Below are 18,569 nucleotides of genomic sequence, written 5' to 3' on the forward strand. Positions count from 1 at the left end.
ATCTAGAAACATAATCGGGGCGAACCTGGATTCGAAACCACAATCATATGTTTATGGCGTGCCAAGGGACGCAACTCTACACAGCGAATCGCGGCGCCTTAGACAACTGGGCCACCCGTGCCCCCAGTTTCTTCAAATGATTTCAAATGCAGACTGTGTGTCGGCCTTCAAATCGCCCATGGTTATAACACTGAAGTCAGTGTATATGCAAAGGATGCTCAGCATATCGATATAAAGGTCTTACCTTAAACGTAAACGTAAATAAAAACGACAAAATCATTTCCATAATCATAAGCATAAAAAATATCCATTTTACGATTCCGACTATGTCGGAGTATGGTTATATGTGTAGGCTAAAACACGTCCGAGGGTTTAAAATGTCACAAACACCTGAGGGGAAGTGTATTATCTTCCATACAAACCGAAAGAAATATCTTAAACAAATCAACAATTTTAATGTTTAAAAATTTATTTTTAACATGAGCGGAAGAGCGGAAGGTCCGGGGTTCGATCCCCGACCGCGTCATACCAAAAGACTTTTAAAAATGGTACTTGTTGTTACCTTGTCTGGCGCTCGGCATTAAGGGGCTAAAACAAGGACTGGTCGGCTCGGAGTCAGTATACTGTGTCTGAGTGCGGTTTTCATGTTAAACTGCAGCATGGTATCTCAGTGAGCTAGCACTATAAATCGGCATCAGTCCGGACTAGTACAAGCAGCCACACAAACACACGCACGTCGCTATGTACATGTAAGTGCAATAAACTTGGACGCGACGTAAAACCCCATTGCACCTCACCTCACCTATGAATCACTATCAATAAGTGATGATACCATGAGTGAACTAACAGTTTGACTGTTCATCGAAAGTTTGACTTGATTAATACTGGTTGTTGTAAATATGCTTAGAAATCACCAAACTTCCCATGTGCAAAATGTCCAACCTTAATGTCACCCGAAAGCAATACATACCAAATAAATATGCAATTCGGCCTTGAATCCAACAATTTAACTCACCTAAGGGCAACCACAAATTATCAAGCACTAAGCTTTGTCAGGTTATTTTTTCATATATGCCTTCAAGAGAAGTAATGTATTCAAATAAAAGATGAAACATGCGTGTATTTAGGCATATGGCGTTTCAAAAAATGAACAAATTGAATGTGAATATCTACATTAATGGAATATAGTTTGAAAACCCCGGATGAAAATACAGTGTCGGTAGGCCTCCTATGGATGTGACATCCTCTTGGAGACCCAGACGTACTGGCACAATATGAACAAAATATGATCAAAATGGGATGAGTGAGTGAGTGAGTTGTAATTCTACATCGCAGCAGCACTATTGCAGCCATGTGGCGATGAGAACAAGTTTATTATTATAAAACTCCCGTCGACAAAGGACAGTAAAACAGTAAGGTAAATATCAAAGTGTAGATATAAAACAAACCTGTGCAATATGAAAAGTAAGACGATTTCAGTCAGTTAGTTAATAGAAACTAAAACGAGGCTATAGACAACTGGCAAACAAAGCTAGACCACCTAACTGGGGGTCATTGGGACTTATATTGGTTTAGCTTCTTGCACGATTCCAAGAAATTGGATGAGGGTTTGGGTAATGCTTTTGGCCCCGACCGTACGTATCGTTGGGTGGAAAATATTTCACTCATGAGAGAGCTTCTAACTGACTCACCCGGACAAAGTCTGACCCCGGATGCGCCCTCACGTAACAGAGCACTGGCTGCAGTCACAAGGCGTCCTATGCGTAAGTGCATTTGATACCACTGACGAATGCAGTCTACCCTGCGCGGTAATCATGTATTGGGCGACAAAAGCCCTAGATCTTTGTCATTGCGTCGCCATTACATTGTAAGTATAAGGACCAGAGGGTAAGCATAACTGTTCTGTTTATCCACGTATTTGTCGTATTTGTCGTACTTTTAGCATGTACTTTAAGAAAAAGCCGGGGCTCAATAGCTTATTACGAAACCTTGTTATCGCCTACCTGTGTGTGACATCTGTTGTTCCACTGGTGACCATGACATAATGTTGGTATAACACGTTTATTCTCCGTGATCTAGGGGAAAGAGTGTCGGCCTAGAGTACGGACGGTCGGAAGTTCGATCCCCGGCCGCGTCACTGTAAAAGACGTTGGAAGGTGGTACACCCACAAACACACACACCCAACCACACACGCACACACACACACACACACACACACACACACCCTTCCACCTACACTCACACACACCTACACACACACACACACACACACACACACACACACACACACACATCCACCAAGAAAACGAGTTACGACCACACCTATAATGCGAGGCAACATCGCAATTCATTTAAGCTTGTTCGCTGCAGTACTGCATCTGTCGATCTCCTATTTTTAGATTCAATCATATTCCCCCAGTCATGCAGCGCTGTGTCCCGCGCTGATGTCAACACGCTTGGAAGAAGTGACTGTGACGCTTGTCTGAGGGATGTGTGCCTTCTCTTCGACGTTCATAACAGTGTAAGCATTTTCAAACAACGTCAAAACTTGTCAGTTAAAGTTCATTACTTGTATTACATGTCTCCCATGTCGCCACTCGTAATGGATGACTTCCGGTCGTCCCGTAAGGCAATAACACTGAATGTAATTGTATTAGTGCCAGTATTTCAAAACAGTAGTCAGTCTCAAAGCACTAGTATGGTGCTAAAATGTAGTATGATCAAACATGAGAAGCTATGACAACTAGACCCCTGGGTCAGTATTCCCTGTTGTGAGGCCTCGGTAAGATTCCCCTGGCTTTCGCTTTCACTGGGGAATCCCCTTATCTCACCGCTGTATGCGTTCGTGACCAACTCGTGTTATTCCAGGTTACGGAAAAGGGCGAGTGGTAACGAAAGCGCTGTATGCATTCGTTTCTTCCCGCCTCTTTCCGTAACAGTATGTCAAAATTGTCTTTGTTTAGCACAGTATCAATAGCACTGCATGTCTAAATTGTCTTTGTTTAGCACAGTATCAATAGCACTGCACGTCTTAATTGGCTTTGTTTAGCACAGTATCAATAGCACTGCATGTCTAAATTGTCTTTGCTTAGCACAGTATCAATAGCACTGTATGTCTAAATTGTCTTTGTTTAGCACAGTATCAATAGCACTGTATGTCTAAATTGTCTTTGATTTAGCACAGTATCAATAGCACTGTATGTCTAAATTGTCTTTGATTTAGCACAGTATCAATAGCACTGTATGTCTAAATTGTCTTTGATTTAGCACAGTATCAATAGCACTGTATGTCTAAATTGTCTTTGATTTAGCACAGTATCAATAGCACTGTATGTCTAAATTGTCTTTGATTTAGCACAGTATCAATAGCACTGTATGTTTGAATCGTCTCTGTCTTACTCCAACCCTGCATAGAAGCCTGCAGCACCCAGGAACTGGAGTGGAGTCTTGAGTCCCTGGAGAAGCTGATCTTTTAATCTCCTTAGACGGTTTTCAGACTCTGTGTATAGAATCACTTGCGTTTGGGTGGGGCTGCGCCGAAATCCATCTTGGCCATCTTCGCGCGGTCAGCCATCTTGTTGTTTTGTGTTGAGATCGCTAGAATTTTATTGTCTTCCCCGTCGCCGAATAGAAGGTAGGACCATGGTCGTCCATGGTCTTTGTCCAATTCAGATTCGCACGGGCGGCACAGTCGTCTAAGGCGTCCCATGGGCACGCCAGAAACCCATCATTGTGCGTTCGAATCCCGGTTCGCCCCGATTATGTTTCTAGTTTTGTCAGCACCATACCAGTGCTCGTGGGTTTCACCAAAATTGCAAACGTCTGAGAGATGCATCACTTCGGGCTTTCATCCCACAACAATCGCTCACTATCTTATTAGGATGGAGACTTACCAGTGTGATGCCTTTTCATTTGACCTTCAGGTGTGTCCTCCAACATGGCGTCGGCAGACTCGACTAAAGACGTTGATGAAGACTCTACTGTCCCAAAACATGGTAAGGAGTATGACGCCTTTATTTCCTTCAACAGCGCTGATGAGCAGTTTGTTGATGATTTACTGAAGCATCTGGAGTCTCCTGACATCGGACTAAAATGTGTGGACCACAGGAGGGACTTTCGCGGTGGCCAAACTATAGTGGGAAATGTTGATGAATTTATTGAGAAGGCCTCGAAATACGTGCTCATCATGTCACCCAACTTTGTAGAGAGTGGATGGTGCAAGTGGGAGACTGAGGTAATGGTGACGATGTCGGTGGAACAAAAGAGAGATAACATTATTCCTGTACTACTCAAACCCTGCAAGATCCCCCAATCTCTGAATACACTGACCTACATTGAGGTCCGTCCTACAGAAGGTTCTCGGTACAGATGGAGGGAGAGGCTCGTGAATTCCATCAAATGGACAGGTAAATAAAAGCAACAGATCCATTTCATAATCGTATTATAAACAAATCTCTGCTTGAAGTCCTTTGTATGATTCCGATTAGGTCATAACCATGGGAAAAGTATTTTTGAAAAGCAAAGGCACAGAAACGAACATGTGTGTGTTACATTATTTATGAAAGCTTCTAGTTTAAGATGAAAAAAAGTATTATAGATTTTGTCATCACTTTTGATTTGTATAATATGTTACGAACGTGAAGAAATGCAATAAGACCATGTAGCATGTTTACATTGCATATGCATTTCTCGGGATTCATAATTATTTGAAAAAGACAAAACTTTTTCAAATTCATAAGAAATCTCTGCTAAAAGCAAACTTCATTGTACGATTCCGACTATATAAGGACTAGGTTTTTATTAATCACTGCCATATAGTGATGATACTAGGTGTTCGCGAAAAGGTGAGCATATCCTGACCCACTGGTGGCTCCCCTCACTAACACATGCAAAGGCAAGTGACGTGTTCACTTGAAAAATCATGGGAATATATGGTTCAGATCAAAATAGGGAATTGCATCGGACATTTTTTTGTCATTTATGTTTCAAATGCAACTTAAATGTCAAACTTTATTGGTTTTCAACAAAATGAATTGAACTTTCTTATAATTAATTCTAATCTGGCTTGAAAGGCATATACTTAATGTTTTAATGAGTGAGTGAGTAAGTATGGTTTAACGCCGCTTTTAGCAATATTCCAGTAATACCACGGCGGGGCAATGTTTAATGAACAGCATGTATACATACATTTATCTTCCCATATACCACTGAAGATAATTTAGCGGAACATACTGATAAATTGAAGTGTTTCTGGTTGTGAGTGAGAATGGGACTTACATATTTTTCACCTAAGACTAATGCCGGTGCATTGTCAGGAATTAATGAAACTGTGAGAAAACGAAATACTTCAATATTGGTAGAGCGCAAAACATATTGTTAATCCCTGCTTACACAAATAAAAACTATTATTGTTTCAGATTTGAAAGTCAGCAATCACAAGGTAAGTCTATACTCAAACATATGTCGACACGAAACCAGTTTTTCTAAATACTTAATAGGAAATGATGATTAATAATCAATTTGTGATGACATTCTGAAAATTGTTAAACTAACTAACTCAACCATTACAGAACCGTGACATAGAAGGGGTTGTACAAAGGGCAGGAGACAAGAAAGACGTCTTCAAGACATGTGTCCAAAAGTATAAGCAAGATAAAGGAAAATTTGAGGTGGAGAAAAGGGCCCTTGAAAGCAGTGTCCGGATTGCATTTGATGCTGTCTCTAAACAGATATCAGCTACGTTAGAACGTCAGAAAGACGAGAAGATGGATGAGATTCAGAGACTAATGGATACACGTCAGACGCCTCTCGTCCAAAAGATGAAGGCTGCAGAAGACATATTGAAGTTGATGGAGAAAGATTTAAAAGATGACGTTCACGGTATTAAAAGACTTGCGGATCTTCTGGATGAGTATGAGAATCACGAACAGAAACTAAAACAACGATCCTTCCTCGAGTTTGTGAAGTCTGACAGCCTGGTGCAGATTTTGACAGATCAGATGTCTAAGTTTGACGTGGGACATCTGAGAGAGATTGACATCCCACAGCTCAGATCACAGCGGGACAGGGACAACTTTCTCAAAGGTTTGATATCAGATTACTGTAACTGACCCTAAAGGTTGAGTGAGGTATGCCTGGTTGTTTAATATAGAATGGATCCATGGAGAGTATTCCCATACGGAGTCGGGATGTTACATGTTCACAACTTTGTTTGTTACAGAAATACGTCCTTCCATGGACATACTGCCTGAAACAACAGATCCCACTCCATGGAATGTCATTCGATGTAAGTACAAGCATGACTACGTGTCTCATAACGGTTCCACAGTCTTGCACTTGTGCTTGTTGCTACGTTGGGAAACAACTGGCTTCAGCTGAAGGTGATTCTACTGTTTGCAGTCGGCCGATGGCGATACATAGCATTGCAACGTCGCAACGTTACAACGTCAGTTTCCAACTGTCACGTCATAAATAAACATCGCCACGTCTAAGGACTGCCTCTATTTAATGCCTAGTCAATGTCACTTTTAACAAAAGAAAGAAACTTATTTATTTCCTCGTGCAAGTACAATATTGAGGCAGTACTTCCACATTCGTTTTGTACATGTTCGTGGAATTGTTAGGCCGCACAGGTTTCAGTCGAATAGTGAATTTTGATCCTGGATGCTGACGATCAAACATGTCCCTTCTCTACAACAGGCGCACATTGCCGTACGCTTATGAAAGTATACGTGCGAGAATTGTGGCCGCACGACACTGGTTCTACCTCTTCCTATAAAGTAACGCAGAGATTTTTATTAGTCAAATTCCTGTGTGTGTCTGTGTGTGTCTGTGTGTGTGTGGTGATGTTAATTGTACGAACAAACAGACTCTTACAATTTGAGTCAGTAATGTGCGCTCAATAATGGTCAGAAACCAAATTCCTCATTAAAACCCTCGGTGAACGAAACACCTAAATTAAAAAATGTCAAACTGAAAGCAGTAATGGCGAGGGAGTATATGCACTAATATCGTTGTTTGCACATTCAGGCCAAGACATCAAATATGATGAGAAGACAGTGTATGGACGTCGCACTATCCTGCCTGACGGAAGCCTGTTAAACCGCGAACCGCCGGAACCTCTCACCAACCCCGACAGTAGACTCAAGAATTTTATGGGAGCTGTAGGAACGACGACATTGACGGCAGGTGGTGTATACTACTGGGAGAATAAACTGGACGTCGATCTGGAGAAGGAATTGAGCAAAAGGAACTTTGTGTTTACCGTTGCTCTGTCCACAAATGGCGTGTTTGATGAAAGTCAGGTTGGAGATCAACTTCCTACAGCCATGAGTATAGCTGCACGTGCATGTGCAGACCATGAGGCAGTGTGTCTGTATGTGACTAAGTACACATCTATGGTATATCACAAAGTCCTTACAAAGAACCGACGTGGGAAGTGGCCGGTCATTGCACTAGGTTTCCTCCTGGACACCGTCAGACAGAGGCTGACCGTTTATGACGTCACAAAGAAAGAGGAGATAACCTGTGTGGAAGAGATCGGGGACGTGGAGGAGTTCACTCCTCAGTTCGCTGTGTTTGGTGGCCATGCTGGATCAGTGAAACTGTCATTGATCACTGGCGAGGATACGAAAATATCCCCTGAGATATTGCAGAACATTAGAAAAAGTATTGAGTAAAAAGATTAACGTTTTGAAATTTTATTGAAATTGTCAGAACGAATTGTATCAGTTATGTTTTTGTTTGAAAAAATACATTTGAAGAATAGGTGTTTTTACAATTGTAGACGTGCTTTCATTACAATGAAAACAATTCCATACTGATACACAAAAAATAAATATGACATAGACGCCAGTGGTAAATTGGATAATTCCTCCCTCGGACAGAACCTGGGCGAAATATAAACTTGTAGTTGCTGTTGTTTTTCTGTATATGAATTATTGTTTACCTATATATCTCACTTCTAACAGTTCATTATTTTGATGTGTTATGCATCCTCAGAAAACCTGTTTTTATTATAAGAATGCAACTACTTTTGGCTCTGTTTACTCAGAACATATGTGTAAATATACTAGTACTGTTATAAGGTTAAAAATGCATCTCAAAAACTTTAGAAAATGGTAACCGTTATAGCTGCAATGAGGAGTTGCATGAGATATAGTTTGTGACAGAACTTTTAGTTTGAAAGGAATCAATAGATAAAAGACATTTCACATTTATCACAAGTGTATTCTTGACATTTCATAATCAACATTGGATTGGTTCCTGGCTATCGTCCATTAGTTAATGAAACAAAAAGAGAGTTTCAAGGTATATTTCCTTTGGAGCTTCCGGATGCGAGTCACAAAATCAATAGAGAGATGAGCAATATGGCACGTGGGCTTCTGTATTTTTGCCATTACGACACACATGACACATGGTCAGATCTAACTTTTAACGAATCAAAATGAGGTATTGTGACATGTGACAAGGACAGGACAGGCTCGAACACTATAAAAGGATACCTTCAACATTAGGAGAGGAGAGCGCGGTTTTCAATCGATCGAGTCGAATCCCGATCGTTCCAAGTTTCCCCAGTTAGTGACGAGTCTGGTCGGTCTGATCCTGTCCTGTATTGATACATGGGCTGAGAGTAAGTAAAACTATGTGAGTATAAAACTGGTGTTGCGTTTCTTTATTATGCGAGTATGAATGCTGATAGAGACAACTTGGAGTAAGTGTCGTTAGACCAATCACTCCTTGACGGAGCCGAGCCGCGGCGGACAAGGCGAGTGGCAATGTCATGGCGTAATTGACCACAAGGACCAGGAACGGCAATACATTTGGTAACTGTATTAGGGTCGCACTGGATGCCCGAAAGCAGTTACGACAGTACATTACTATCCAATCCCTATCGAAAATGCAGAATGTTTTTTGCTTTCCCTGAAAACATGGTTTCTGTTCCTTCGTGAATAATCTGTAAACAGTCCATCCCTTGAGTATGTCATTGATTACTGTTGAGGCTCGGGAAATATCCCCTTACATGGCTCAACACATTGGAAAGCATAATGATTGAGTGAGTGAGTGAGTGAGTGAGTTGGGTTTAAGGCCGCTTTCAAATGTATTCCAGTTATATCTGGGCGTGTCAACTGCATGAGGGAGAAAATCCCGTAGGGATACAGGACTCAGAAGTTAACCACTTTGGTAAAAAACACCAGTATGGGTATGGTACTGACAAACCTAGAAAGATAATCGGGGTTAGTCGGGATTCGAACCCAGTGTCATTAAGTTCAGGATTGCCCGAGGGACGCAACTCTGCGACTTACGACGCCTTAGACGACTGGGCCACATACGTTTCCGGAAACTATAGAGAGTGAACAAACTGTCCGTGTTCACAGATAACAAGTTATTTTCTTCTGGCCTCCAGCCTCTAATTACTTATTACCATGATGACATATATTGGTATTTCCTTGTCATTCGACCCGTGAAGATCCGGGATAGAATAGGTCTTCAGCAACCCATGCTTGCCGTAAAAGGCGACTATGCTTGTCGTAAGAGGCGACTAACGGGATCGGGTGGTCAGACTAGCTGACTTGGTTGATGCATGTCATCGTATCCCAATTGCGTGGATTGATGCTCGTGATATTCATCACTGGGTGGTCTGGTCCAGTCTCGATTAATTACAGACCGCCGTCATATAGCTGGAATATTGCTAAGTGCGACGTTAAACAACAAACAAACACCTTGTCATTCATAGAAAGGCTTCACCGACTTGCGACAATACTAAACCTAACGGTTTCTCCTTGTGCATTTGTGACGCATTTCTGTAAATATAACAAATTCTCTTCGAACCTGCTTGTTTCTTTGTCACACAGGTCCACACTCCACGACATTTTGTATTTGGTTTTACAAAAGGTCCAATACATTTTCCCTCCGTTCTTCCATGCAATACTTCAAAGACCTCAACCAATCCCATTTTGCTCAGCTAAATGTGATATTGAGATTATGCAAGTTTGGTACCGTGGTGTCAGAGTGAGTGAGTGACTTGGGTTTAACGCCGCTTTCTAGTTCCAGTTATATCACGTCGTGTCAGCTTAATGTGGGAGGGAAGCCCGAAGTGATGCAGGTCTCAGACGTTTACCACTTCGGTGAAACCCACGAACACGGGTATGGTGCTGACAAATCTAGAAACATAATCGGGGCGAACTGGGATTCGAAACCACAATCATATGTTTATGGCGTGCCAAGGGACGCAACTCTGCACAGCGAATCGCGGCGCCTTAGACTAACTGGGCCACCCGTGCCCCCAGTTTCTTCAAATGATTTCAAATGCAGACTGTGTGTCGGCCTTCAAATCGCCCATGGTTATAACACTGAAGTCAGTGTATATGCAAAGGATGCTCAGCATATCGATATAAAGGTCTTACCTTAAACGTAAACGTAAATAAAAGCGAAAAAATCATTTCCATAAGCATAAGCATAAAAAATATCCATTTTACGATTCCGACTATGTCGGAGTATGGTTATATGTGTAGGCTAAAACATGTCCGAGGGTTTAAAATGTCACAAACACCTGAGGGGAAGTGTATTATCTTCCATACAAACCGAAAGAAATATCTTAAACAAATCAACAATTTTATGTTTAAAATTTTATTTTTAACATGAGCGGAAGAGCGGAAGGTCCGGGGTTCGATCCCCGACCGCGTCATACCAAAAGACTTTTAAACATGGTACTTGTTGTTACCTTGTCTGGCGCTCGGCATTAAGGGGCTAAAACAAGGACTGGTCGGCTCGGAGTCAGTATACTGTGTCTGAGTGCGGTTTTCATGTTAAACTGCAGCATGGTATCTCAGTGAGCAAGCACTCATGATACCATGAGTGAACTAACAGTTTGACTGTTCATCGAAAGTTTGACTTGATTAATACTGGTTGTTGTAAATATGCTTAGAAATCACCAAACTTCCCATGTGCAAAATGTCCAACCTTAATGTCACCCGAAAGCAATACATACCAAATAAATATGCAATTCGGCCTTGAATCCAACAATTTAACTCACCTAAGGGCAACCACAAATTATCAAGCACTAAGCTTTGTCAGGTTATTTTTTCATATATGCCTTCAAGAGAAGTAATGTATTCAAATAAAAGATGAAACATGCGTGTATTTAGGCATATGGCGTTTCAAAAAATGAACAAATTGAATGTGAATATCTACATTAATGGAATATAGTTTGAAAACCCCGGATGAAAATACAGTGTCGGTAGGCCTCCTATGGATGTGACATCCTCTTGGAGACCCAGACGTACTGGCACAATATGAACAAAATATGATCAAAATGGGATGAGTGAGTGAGTGAGTTGTAATTCTACATCGCAGCAGCACTATTGCAGCCATGTGGCGATGAGAACAAGTTTATTATTATAAAACTCCCGTCGACAAAGGACAGTAAAACAGTAAGGTAAATATCAAAGTGTAGATATAAAACAAACCTGTGCAATATGAAAAGTAAGACGATTTCAGTCAGTTAGTTAATAGAAACTAAAACGAGGCTATAGACAACTGGCAAACAAAGCTAGACCACCTAACTGGGGGTCATTGGGACTTATATTGGTTTAGCTTCTTGCACGATTCCAAGAAATTGGATGAGGGTTTGGGTAATGCTTTTGGCCCCGACCGTACGTATCGTTGGGTGGAAAATGTTTCACTCATGAGAGAGCTTCTAACTGACTCACCCGGACAAAGTCTGACCCCGGATGCGCCCTCACGTAACAGAGCACTGGCTGCAGTCACAAGGCGTCCTATGCGTAAGTGCATTTGATACCACTGACGAATGCAGTCTACCCTGCGCGGTAATCATGTATTGGGCGACAAAAGCCCTAGATCTTTGTCATTGCGTCGCCATTACATTGTAAGTATAAGGACCAGAGGGTAAGCATGACTGTTCTGTTTATCCACGTATTTGTCGTATTTGTCGTACTTTTAGCATGTACTTTAAGAAAAAGCCGGGGCTCAATAGCTTATTACGAAACCTTGTTATCGCCTACCTGTGTGTGACGTCTGTTGTTCCACTGGTGACCATGACATTTATTCTCCGTGATCTAGGGGAAAGAGTGTCGGCCTAGAGTACGGACGGTCGGAAGTTCGATCCCCGGCCGCGTCACTGTAAAAGACGTTGGAAGGTGGTACACCCACAAACACACACACCCCACCACACACGCACACACACACACACACACACACACACACACACCCTTCCACCTACACTCACACACACCTACACACACACACCTACACACACACACACACACACACACACACACACACACACACACACACACCCTTCCACCTACACTCACACACACCTACACACACACACCTACACACACACACACACACACACACACACACACACACACACACACACACACATCCACCAAGAAAACGAGTTACGACCACACCTATAATGCGAGGCAACATCGCAATTCATTTAAGCTTGTTCGCTGCAGTACTGCATCTGTCGATCTCCTATTTTTAGATTCAATCATATTCCCCCAGTCATGCAGCGCTGTGTCCCGCGCTGATGTCAACACGCTTGGAAGAAGTGACTGTGACGCTTGTCTGAGGGATGTGTGCCTTCTCTTCGACGTTCATAACAGTGTAAGCATTTTCAAACAACGTCAAAACTTGTCAGTTAAAGTTCATTACTTGTATTACATGTCTCCCATGTCGCAACTCGTAATGGATGACTTCCGGTCGTCCCGTAAGGCAATAACACTGAATGTAATTGTAATAGTGCCAGTATTTCAAAACACTAGTCAGTCTCAAAGCGCTAGTATGGTGCTAAAATGTAGTATGATCAAACATGAGAAGCTATGACAACTAGACCCCTGGGTCAGTATTCCCTGTTGTGAGGCCTCGGTAAGATTCCCCTGGCTTTCGCTTTCACTGGGGAATCCCCTTATCTCACCGCTGTATGCGTTCGTGACCAACTCGTGTTATTCCAGGTTACGGAAAAGGGCGAGTGGTAACGAAAGCGCTGTATGCATTCGTTTCTTCCCGCCTCTTTCCGTAACAGTATGTCAAAATTGTCTTTGTTTAGCACAGTATCAATAGCACTGCATGTCTAAATTGTCTTTGTTTAGCACAGTATCAATAGCACTGCACGTCTTAATTGGCTTTGTTTAGCACAGTATCAATAGCACTGCATGTCTAAATTGTCTTTGCTTAGCACAGTATCAATAGCACTGTATGTCTAAATTGTCTTTGTTTAGCACAGTATCAATAGCACTGTATGTCTAAATTGTCTTTGATTTAGCACAGTATCAATAGCACTGCATGTCTAAATTGTCTTTGATTTAGCACAGTATCAATAGCACTGTATGTCTAAATTGTCTTTGATTTAGCACAGTATCAATAGCACTGTATGTCTAAATTGTCTTTGATTTAGCACAGTATCAATAGCACTGTATGTCTAAATTGTCTTTGATTTAGCACAGTATCAATAGCACTGTATGTTTGAATCGTCTCTGTCTTACTCCAACCCTGCATAGAAGCCAGCACCCAGGAACTGGAGTGGAGTCTTGAGTCCCTGGAGAAGCTGATCTTTTAATCTCCTTAGACGGTTTTCAGACTCCGTGTATAGAATCACTTGCGTTTGGGTGGGGCTGCGCCGAAATCCATCTTGGCCATCTTCGCGCGGTCAGCCGTCTTGTTGTTTTGTGTTGAGATCGCTAGAATTTTATTGTCTTCCCCATCGCCGAATAGAAGGTAGGACCATGGTCGTCCATGGTCTTTGTCCAATTCAGATTCGCACGGGCGGTACAGTCGTCTAAGGCGTCCCATGGGCACGCCAGAAACCTATCATTGTGCGTTCGAATCCCGGTTCGCCCCGATTATGTTTCTAGTTTTGTCAGCACCATACCAGTGCTCGTGGGTTTCACCAAAATTGCAAACGTCTGAGAGATGCATCACTTCGGGCTTTCATCCCACAACAATCGCTCACTATCTTATTAGGATGGAGACTTACCAGTGTGATGCCTTTTCATTTGACCTTCAGGTGTGTCCTCCAACATGGCGTCGGCAGACTCGACTAAAGACGTTGATGAAGACTCTACTGTCCCAAAACATGGTAAGGAGTATGACGCCTTTATTTCCTTCAACAGCGCTGATGAGCAGTTTGTTGATGATTTACTGAAGCATCTGGAGTCTCCTGACATCGGACTAAAATGTGTGGACCACAGGAGGGACTTTCGCGGTGGCCAAACTATAGTGGGAAATGTTGATGAATTTATTGAGAAGGCCTCGAAATACGTGCTCATCATGTCACCCAACTTTGTAGAGAGTGAATGGTGCAAGTGGGAGACTGAGGTAATGGTGACGATGTCGGTGGAACAAAAGAGAGATAACATTATTCCTGTACTACTCAAACCCTGCAAGATCCCCCAATCTCTGAATACACTGACCTACATTGAGGTCCGTCCTACAGAAGGTTCTCGGTACAGATGGAGGGAGAGGCTCGTGAATTCCATCAAATGGACAGGTAAATAAAAGCAACAGATCCATTTCATAGTCGTATTATAAACAAATCTCTGCTTGAAGTCCTTTGTATGATTCCGATTAGGTCATAACCATGGGAAAAGTATTTTTGAAAAGCAAAGGCACAGAAACGAACATGTGTGTGTTACATTATTTATAAAAGCTTCTAGTTTAAGATGAAGAAAAGTATTATAGATTTTGTCATCACTTTTGATTTGTATAATATGTTACGAACGTGAAGAAATGCAATAAGACCATGTAGCATGTTTACATTGCATATGCATTTCTCGGGATTCATAATTATTCGAAAAAGACAAAACTTTTTCAAATTCATAAGAAATCTCTGCTGAAAGCAAACTTCATTGTACGATTCCGACTATATAAGGACTAGGTTTTTATTAATCACTGCCATATAGTGATGATACTAGGTGTTCGCGAAAAGGTGAGCATATCCTGACCCACTGGTGGCTCCCCTCACTAACACATGCAAAGGCAAGTGACGTGTTCCCTTGAAAAATCATGGGAATATATGGTTCAGATCAAAACAGGGAATTGCATCGGACATTTTTTTGTCATTTATGTTTCAAATGCAACTTAAATGTCAAACTTTATTGGTTTTCAACAAAATGAATTGAACTTTCTTATAATTAATTCTAATCTGGCTTGAAAGGCATATACTTAATGTTTTAATGAGTGAGTGAGTAAGTTTGGTTTAACGCCGCTTTTAGCAATATTCCAGTAATACCACGGCGGGGCAATGTTTAATGAACAGCATGTATACATACATTTATCTTCCCACATACCACTGAAGATAATTTAGCGGAACATACTGATAAATTGAAGTGTTTCTGGTTATGAGTGAGAATGGGACTTACATATTTTTCCCCTAAGACTTATGCCGGTGCATGGTCAGGAATTAATGAAACTGTGAGAAAACGAAATACTTCAATATTGGTAGAGCGCAAAAAATATTTTTAATCCCTGCTTACACAAATAAACACTATTATTGTTTCAGATTTGAAAGTCAGCAAACACAAGGTAAGTCTATACTCAAACATATGTCGACACGAAACTAGTTTTTCTAAATACTTAATAGGAAATGATGATTAATAATCAATTTGTGATGACATTCTGCAAATTGTTAAACTAACTAACTCAACCATTACAGAACTGTGACATGGAAGGGGTTGTACAAAGGGCAGGAGACAAGAAAGACGTCTTCAAGACATGTGTCCAAAAGTATAAACAAGATAAAGGAAAATTTGAGGTGGAGAAAAGGGCCCTTGAAAGCAGTGTCCGGATTGCATTTGATGCTGTCTCTAAACAGATATCAGCTACGTTAGAACGTCAGAAAGACGAGAAGATGGATGAGATTCAGAGACTAATGGATACACGTCAGACGCCTCTCGTCCAAAAGATGAAGGCTGCAGAAGACATATTGAAGTTGATGGAGAAAGATTTAAAAGATGACGTTCACGGTATTAAAAGACTTGCGGATCTTCTGGATGAGTATGAGAATCACGAACAGAAACTAAAACAACGATCCTTCCTCGAGTTTGTGAAGTCTGACAGCCTGGTGCAGATTTTGACAGATCAGATGTCTAAGTTTGACGTGGGACATCTGAGAGAGATTGACATCCCACAGCTCAGATCACAGCGGGACAGGGACAACTTTCTCAAAGGTTTGATATCAGATTACTGTAACTGACCCTAAAGGTTGAGTGAGGTATGCCTGGTTGTTTAATATAGAATGGATCCATGGAGAGTATTCCCATACGGAGTCGGGATGTTACATGTTCACAACTTTGTTTGTTACAGAAATACGTCCTTCCTTGGACATACTGCCTGAAACAACAGATCCCACTCCATGGAATGTCATTCGATGTAAGTACAAGCATGACTACGTGTCTCATAACGGTTCCACAGTCTTGCACTTGTGCTTGTTGCTACGTTGGGAAACAACTGGCTTCAGCTGAAGGTGATTCTACTGTTTGCAGTCGGCCGATGGCGATACATAGCATTGCAACGTCACAACGTTACAACGTCAGTTTCCAACTGTCACGTCATAAATAAACATCGCCACGTCTAAGGACTGCCTCTATTTAATGCCTAGTCAATGTCACTTTAAACAAAAGAAAGAAACTTATTTATTTCCTCGTGCAAGTACAATATTGAGGCAGTACTTCCACATTCGTTTTGTACATGTTCGTGGAATTGTTAGGCCGCACAGGTTTCAGTCGAATAGTGAATTTTGATCCTGGATGCTGACGATCAAACATGTCCCTTTTCTACAACAGGCGCACATTGCTGTACGCTTATGAAAGTATACGTGCGAGAATTGTGGCCGCACGACACTGGTTCTACCTCTTCATATAAAGTAACGCAGAGATTTTTATTAGTCAAATTCCTGTGTGTGTGTGTGTGTGTGTGGTGACTCTTACAATTTGAGTCAGTAATGTGCGCTCAGTAATGGTCAGAAACCAAATTCCTCATTAAAACCCTCGATGAACGAAACACCTAAATTAAAAAATGTCAAACTGAAAGCAGTAATGGCGAGGGAGTATATGCACTAATATCGTTGTTTGCGCATTCAGGCCAAGACATCAAGTATGATGAGAAGACAGTGTATGGACGTCGCACTATCCTGCCTGACGGAAGCCTGTTAAACCGCGAACCGCCGGAACCTCTCACCAGCCCCGACAGTAGACTCAAGAATTTTATGGGAGCTGTAGGAACGACGACATTGACGGCAGGTGGTGTATACTACTGGGAGAATAAACTGGACGTCGATCTGGAGAAGGAATTGAGCAAAAGGAACTTTGTGTTTACCGTTGCTCTGTCCACAAATGGCGTGTTTGATGAAAGGCAGGTTGGAGATCAACTTCCTACAGCCATGAGTATAGCTGCACGTGCATGTGCAGACCATGAGGCAGTGTGTCTGTATGTGACTAAGTACACATCTATGGTATATCACAAAGTTCTTACAAAGAACCGACGTGGGAAGTGGCTGGCCATTGCACTAGGTTTTCTCCTGGACACCGTCAGACAGAGGCTGACCGTTTATGACGTCACAAAGAAAGAGGAGATAACCTGTGTGGAAAAGATCGGGGACGTGGAGGAGTTCACTCCTCAGTTCGCTGTGTTTGGTGGCCATGCTGGATCAGTGAAACTGTCATTGATCACTGGCGAGGATACGAAAATATCCCCTGAGATATTGCAGAACATTAGAAAAAGTATTGAGTAAAAAGATTAACGTTTTGAAATTTTATTGAAATTGTCAGAACGAATTGTATCAGTTATGTTTTTGTTTGAAAAAATACATTTGAAGAATAGGTGTTGTAAAAATTTGCAATTGTAGACGAGCTTTCATTACAATGAAACCAATTCCATACTGATACACAAAAAATAAATATGACATAGACGCCAGTGGTAAATTGGATAATTCCTCCCTCGGACAGAACCTGGGCGAAATATAAACTTGTAGTTGCTGTTGTTTTTCTGTATATGAATTATTGTTTACCTATATATCTCACTTCTAACAGTTCATTATTTTGATGTGTTATGCATCCTCAGAAAACCTGTTTTTATTATAAGAATGCAACTACTTTTGGCTCTGTTTACTCAGAACATATGTGTAAATATACTAGTACTGTTATAAGGTTAAAAATGCATCTAAAAAACTTTAGAAAATGGTAACCGTTATAGCTGCAATGAGGAGTTGCATGAGATATAGTTTGTGACAGAACTTTTAGTTTGAAAGGAATCAATAGATAAAAGACATTTCACATTTATCACAAGTGTATTCTTGACATTTCATAATCAACATTGGATTGGTTCCTGGCTATCGTCCATTAGTTAATGAAACAAAAAGAGAGTTTCAAGGTATATTTCATTTGGAGCTTCCGGATGCGAGTCACAAAATCAATAGAGAGATGAGCAATATGGCACGTGGGCTTCTGTATTTTTGCCATTACGACACACATGACACATGGTCAGATCTAACTTTTAACGAATCAAAATGAGGTATTGTGACATGTGACAAGGACAGGACAGG

General features: G+C 41.4%; 2 protein-coding genes across 3 annotated transcripts; both read left to right on the forward strand.

Moving 5' to 3' along the window:
* The first annotated feature begins 1,775 nt into the window (after positions 1-1,775).
* Positions 1,776-8,305, forward strand: LOC139461889 (uncharacterized). Its single transcript, XM_071243377.1, has 7 exons — positions 1,776-1,867; positions 2,401-2,522; positions 3,925-4,407; positions 5,419-5,441; positions 5,572-6,085; positions 6,222-6,287; positions 7,031-8,305. The coding sequence occupies exons 3-7, from the start codon at positions 3,939-3,941 to the stop codon at positions 7,678-7,680; spliced, it is 1,722 nt and encodes a 573-aa protein (XP_071099478.1). The 5' UTR covers positions 1,776-1,867; positions 2,401-2,522; positions 3,925-3,938; the 3' UTR covers positions 7,681-8,305.
* A 3,491-nt stretch (positions 8,306-11,796) lies between these two features.
* Positions 11,797-18,179, forward strand: LOC139461890 (uncharacterized). 2 transcript variants are annotated; one of them, XM_071243378.1, is made up of 7 exons: positions 11,797-11,888; positions 12,516-12,637; positions 14,037-14,519; positions 15,531-15,553; positions 15,684-16,197; positions 16,334-16,399; positions 17,110-18,179. In XM_071243378.1, the coding sequence occupies exons 3-7, from the start codon at positions 14,051-14,053 to the stop codon at positions 17,757-17,759; spliced, it is 1,722 nt and encodes a 573-aa protein (XP_071099479.1). In that variant the 5' UTR covers positions 11,797-11,888; positions 12,516-12,637; positions 14,037-14,050; the 3' UTR covers positions 17,760-18,179. The 2 variants fall into 2 exon arrangements, with proteins under 2 accessions (XP_071099479.1, XP_071099480.1); XM_071243379.1 differs by having other exon boundaries at positions 12,536-12,637.
* Positions 18,180-18,569: the final 390 nt, after the last annotated feature.

This window comes from Haliotis cracherodii, unplaced genomic scaffold (genome assembly GCF_022045235.1).
Source record: "Haliotis cracherodii isolate W230 unplaced genomic scaffold, xgHalCrac1.p SCAF_15, whole genome shotgun sequence".
Lineage (NCBI taxonomy): Eukaryota > Metazoa > Mollusca > Gastropoda > Lepetellida > Haliotidae > Haliotis > Haliotis cracherodii.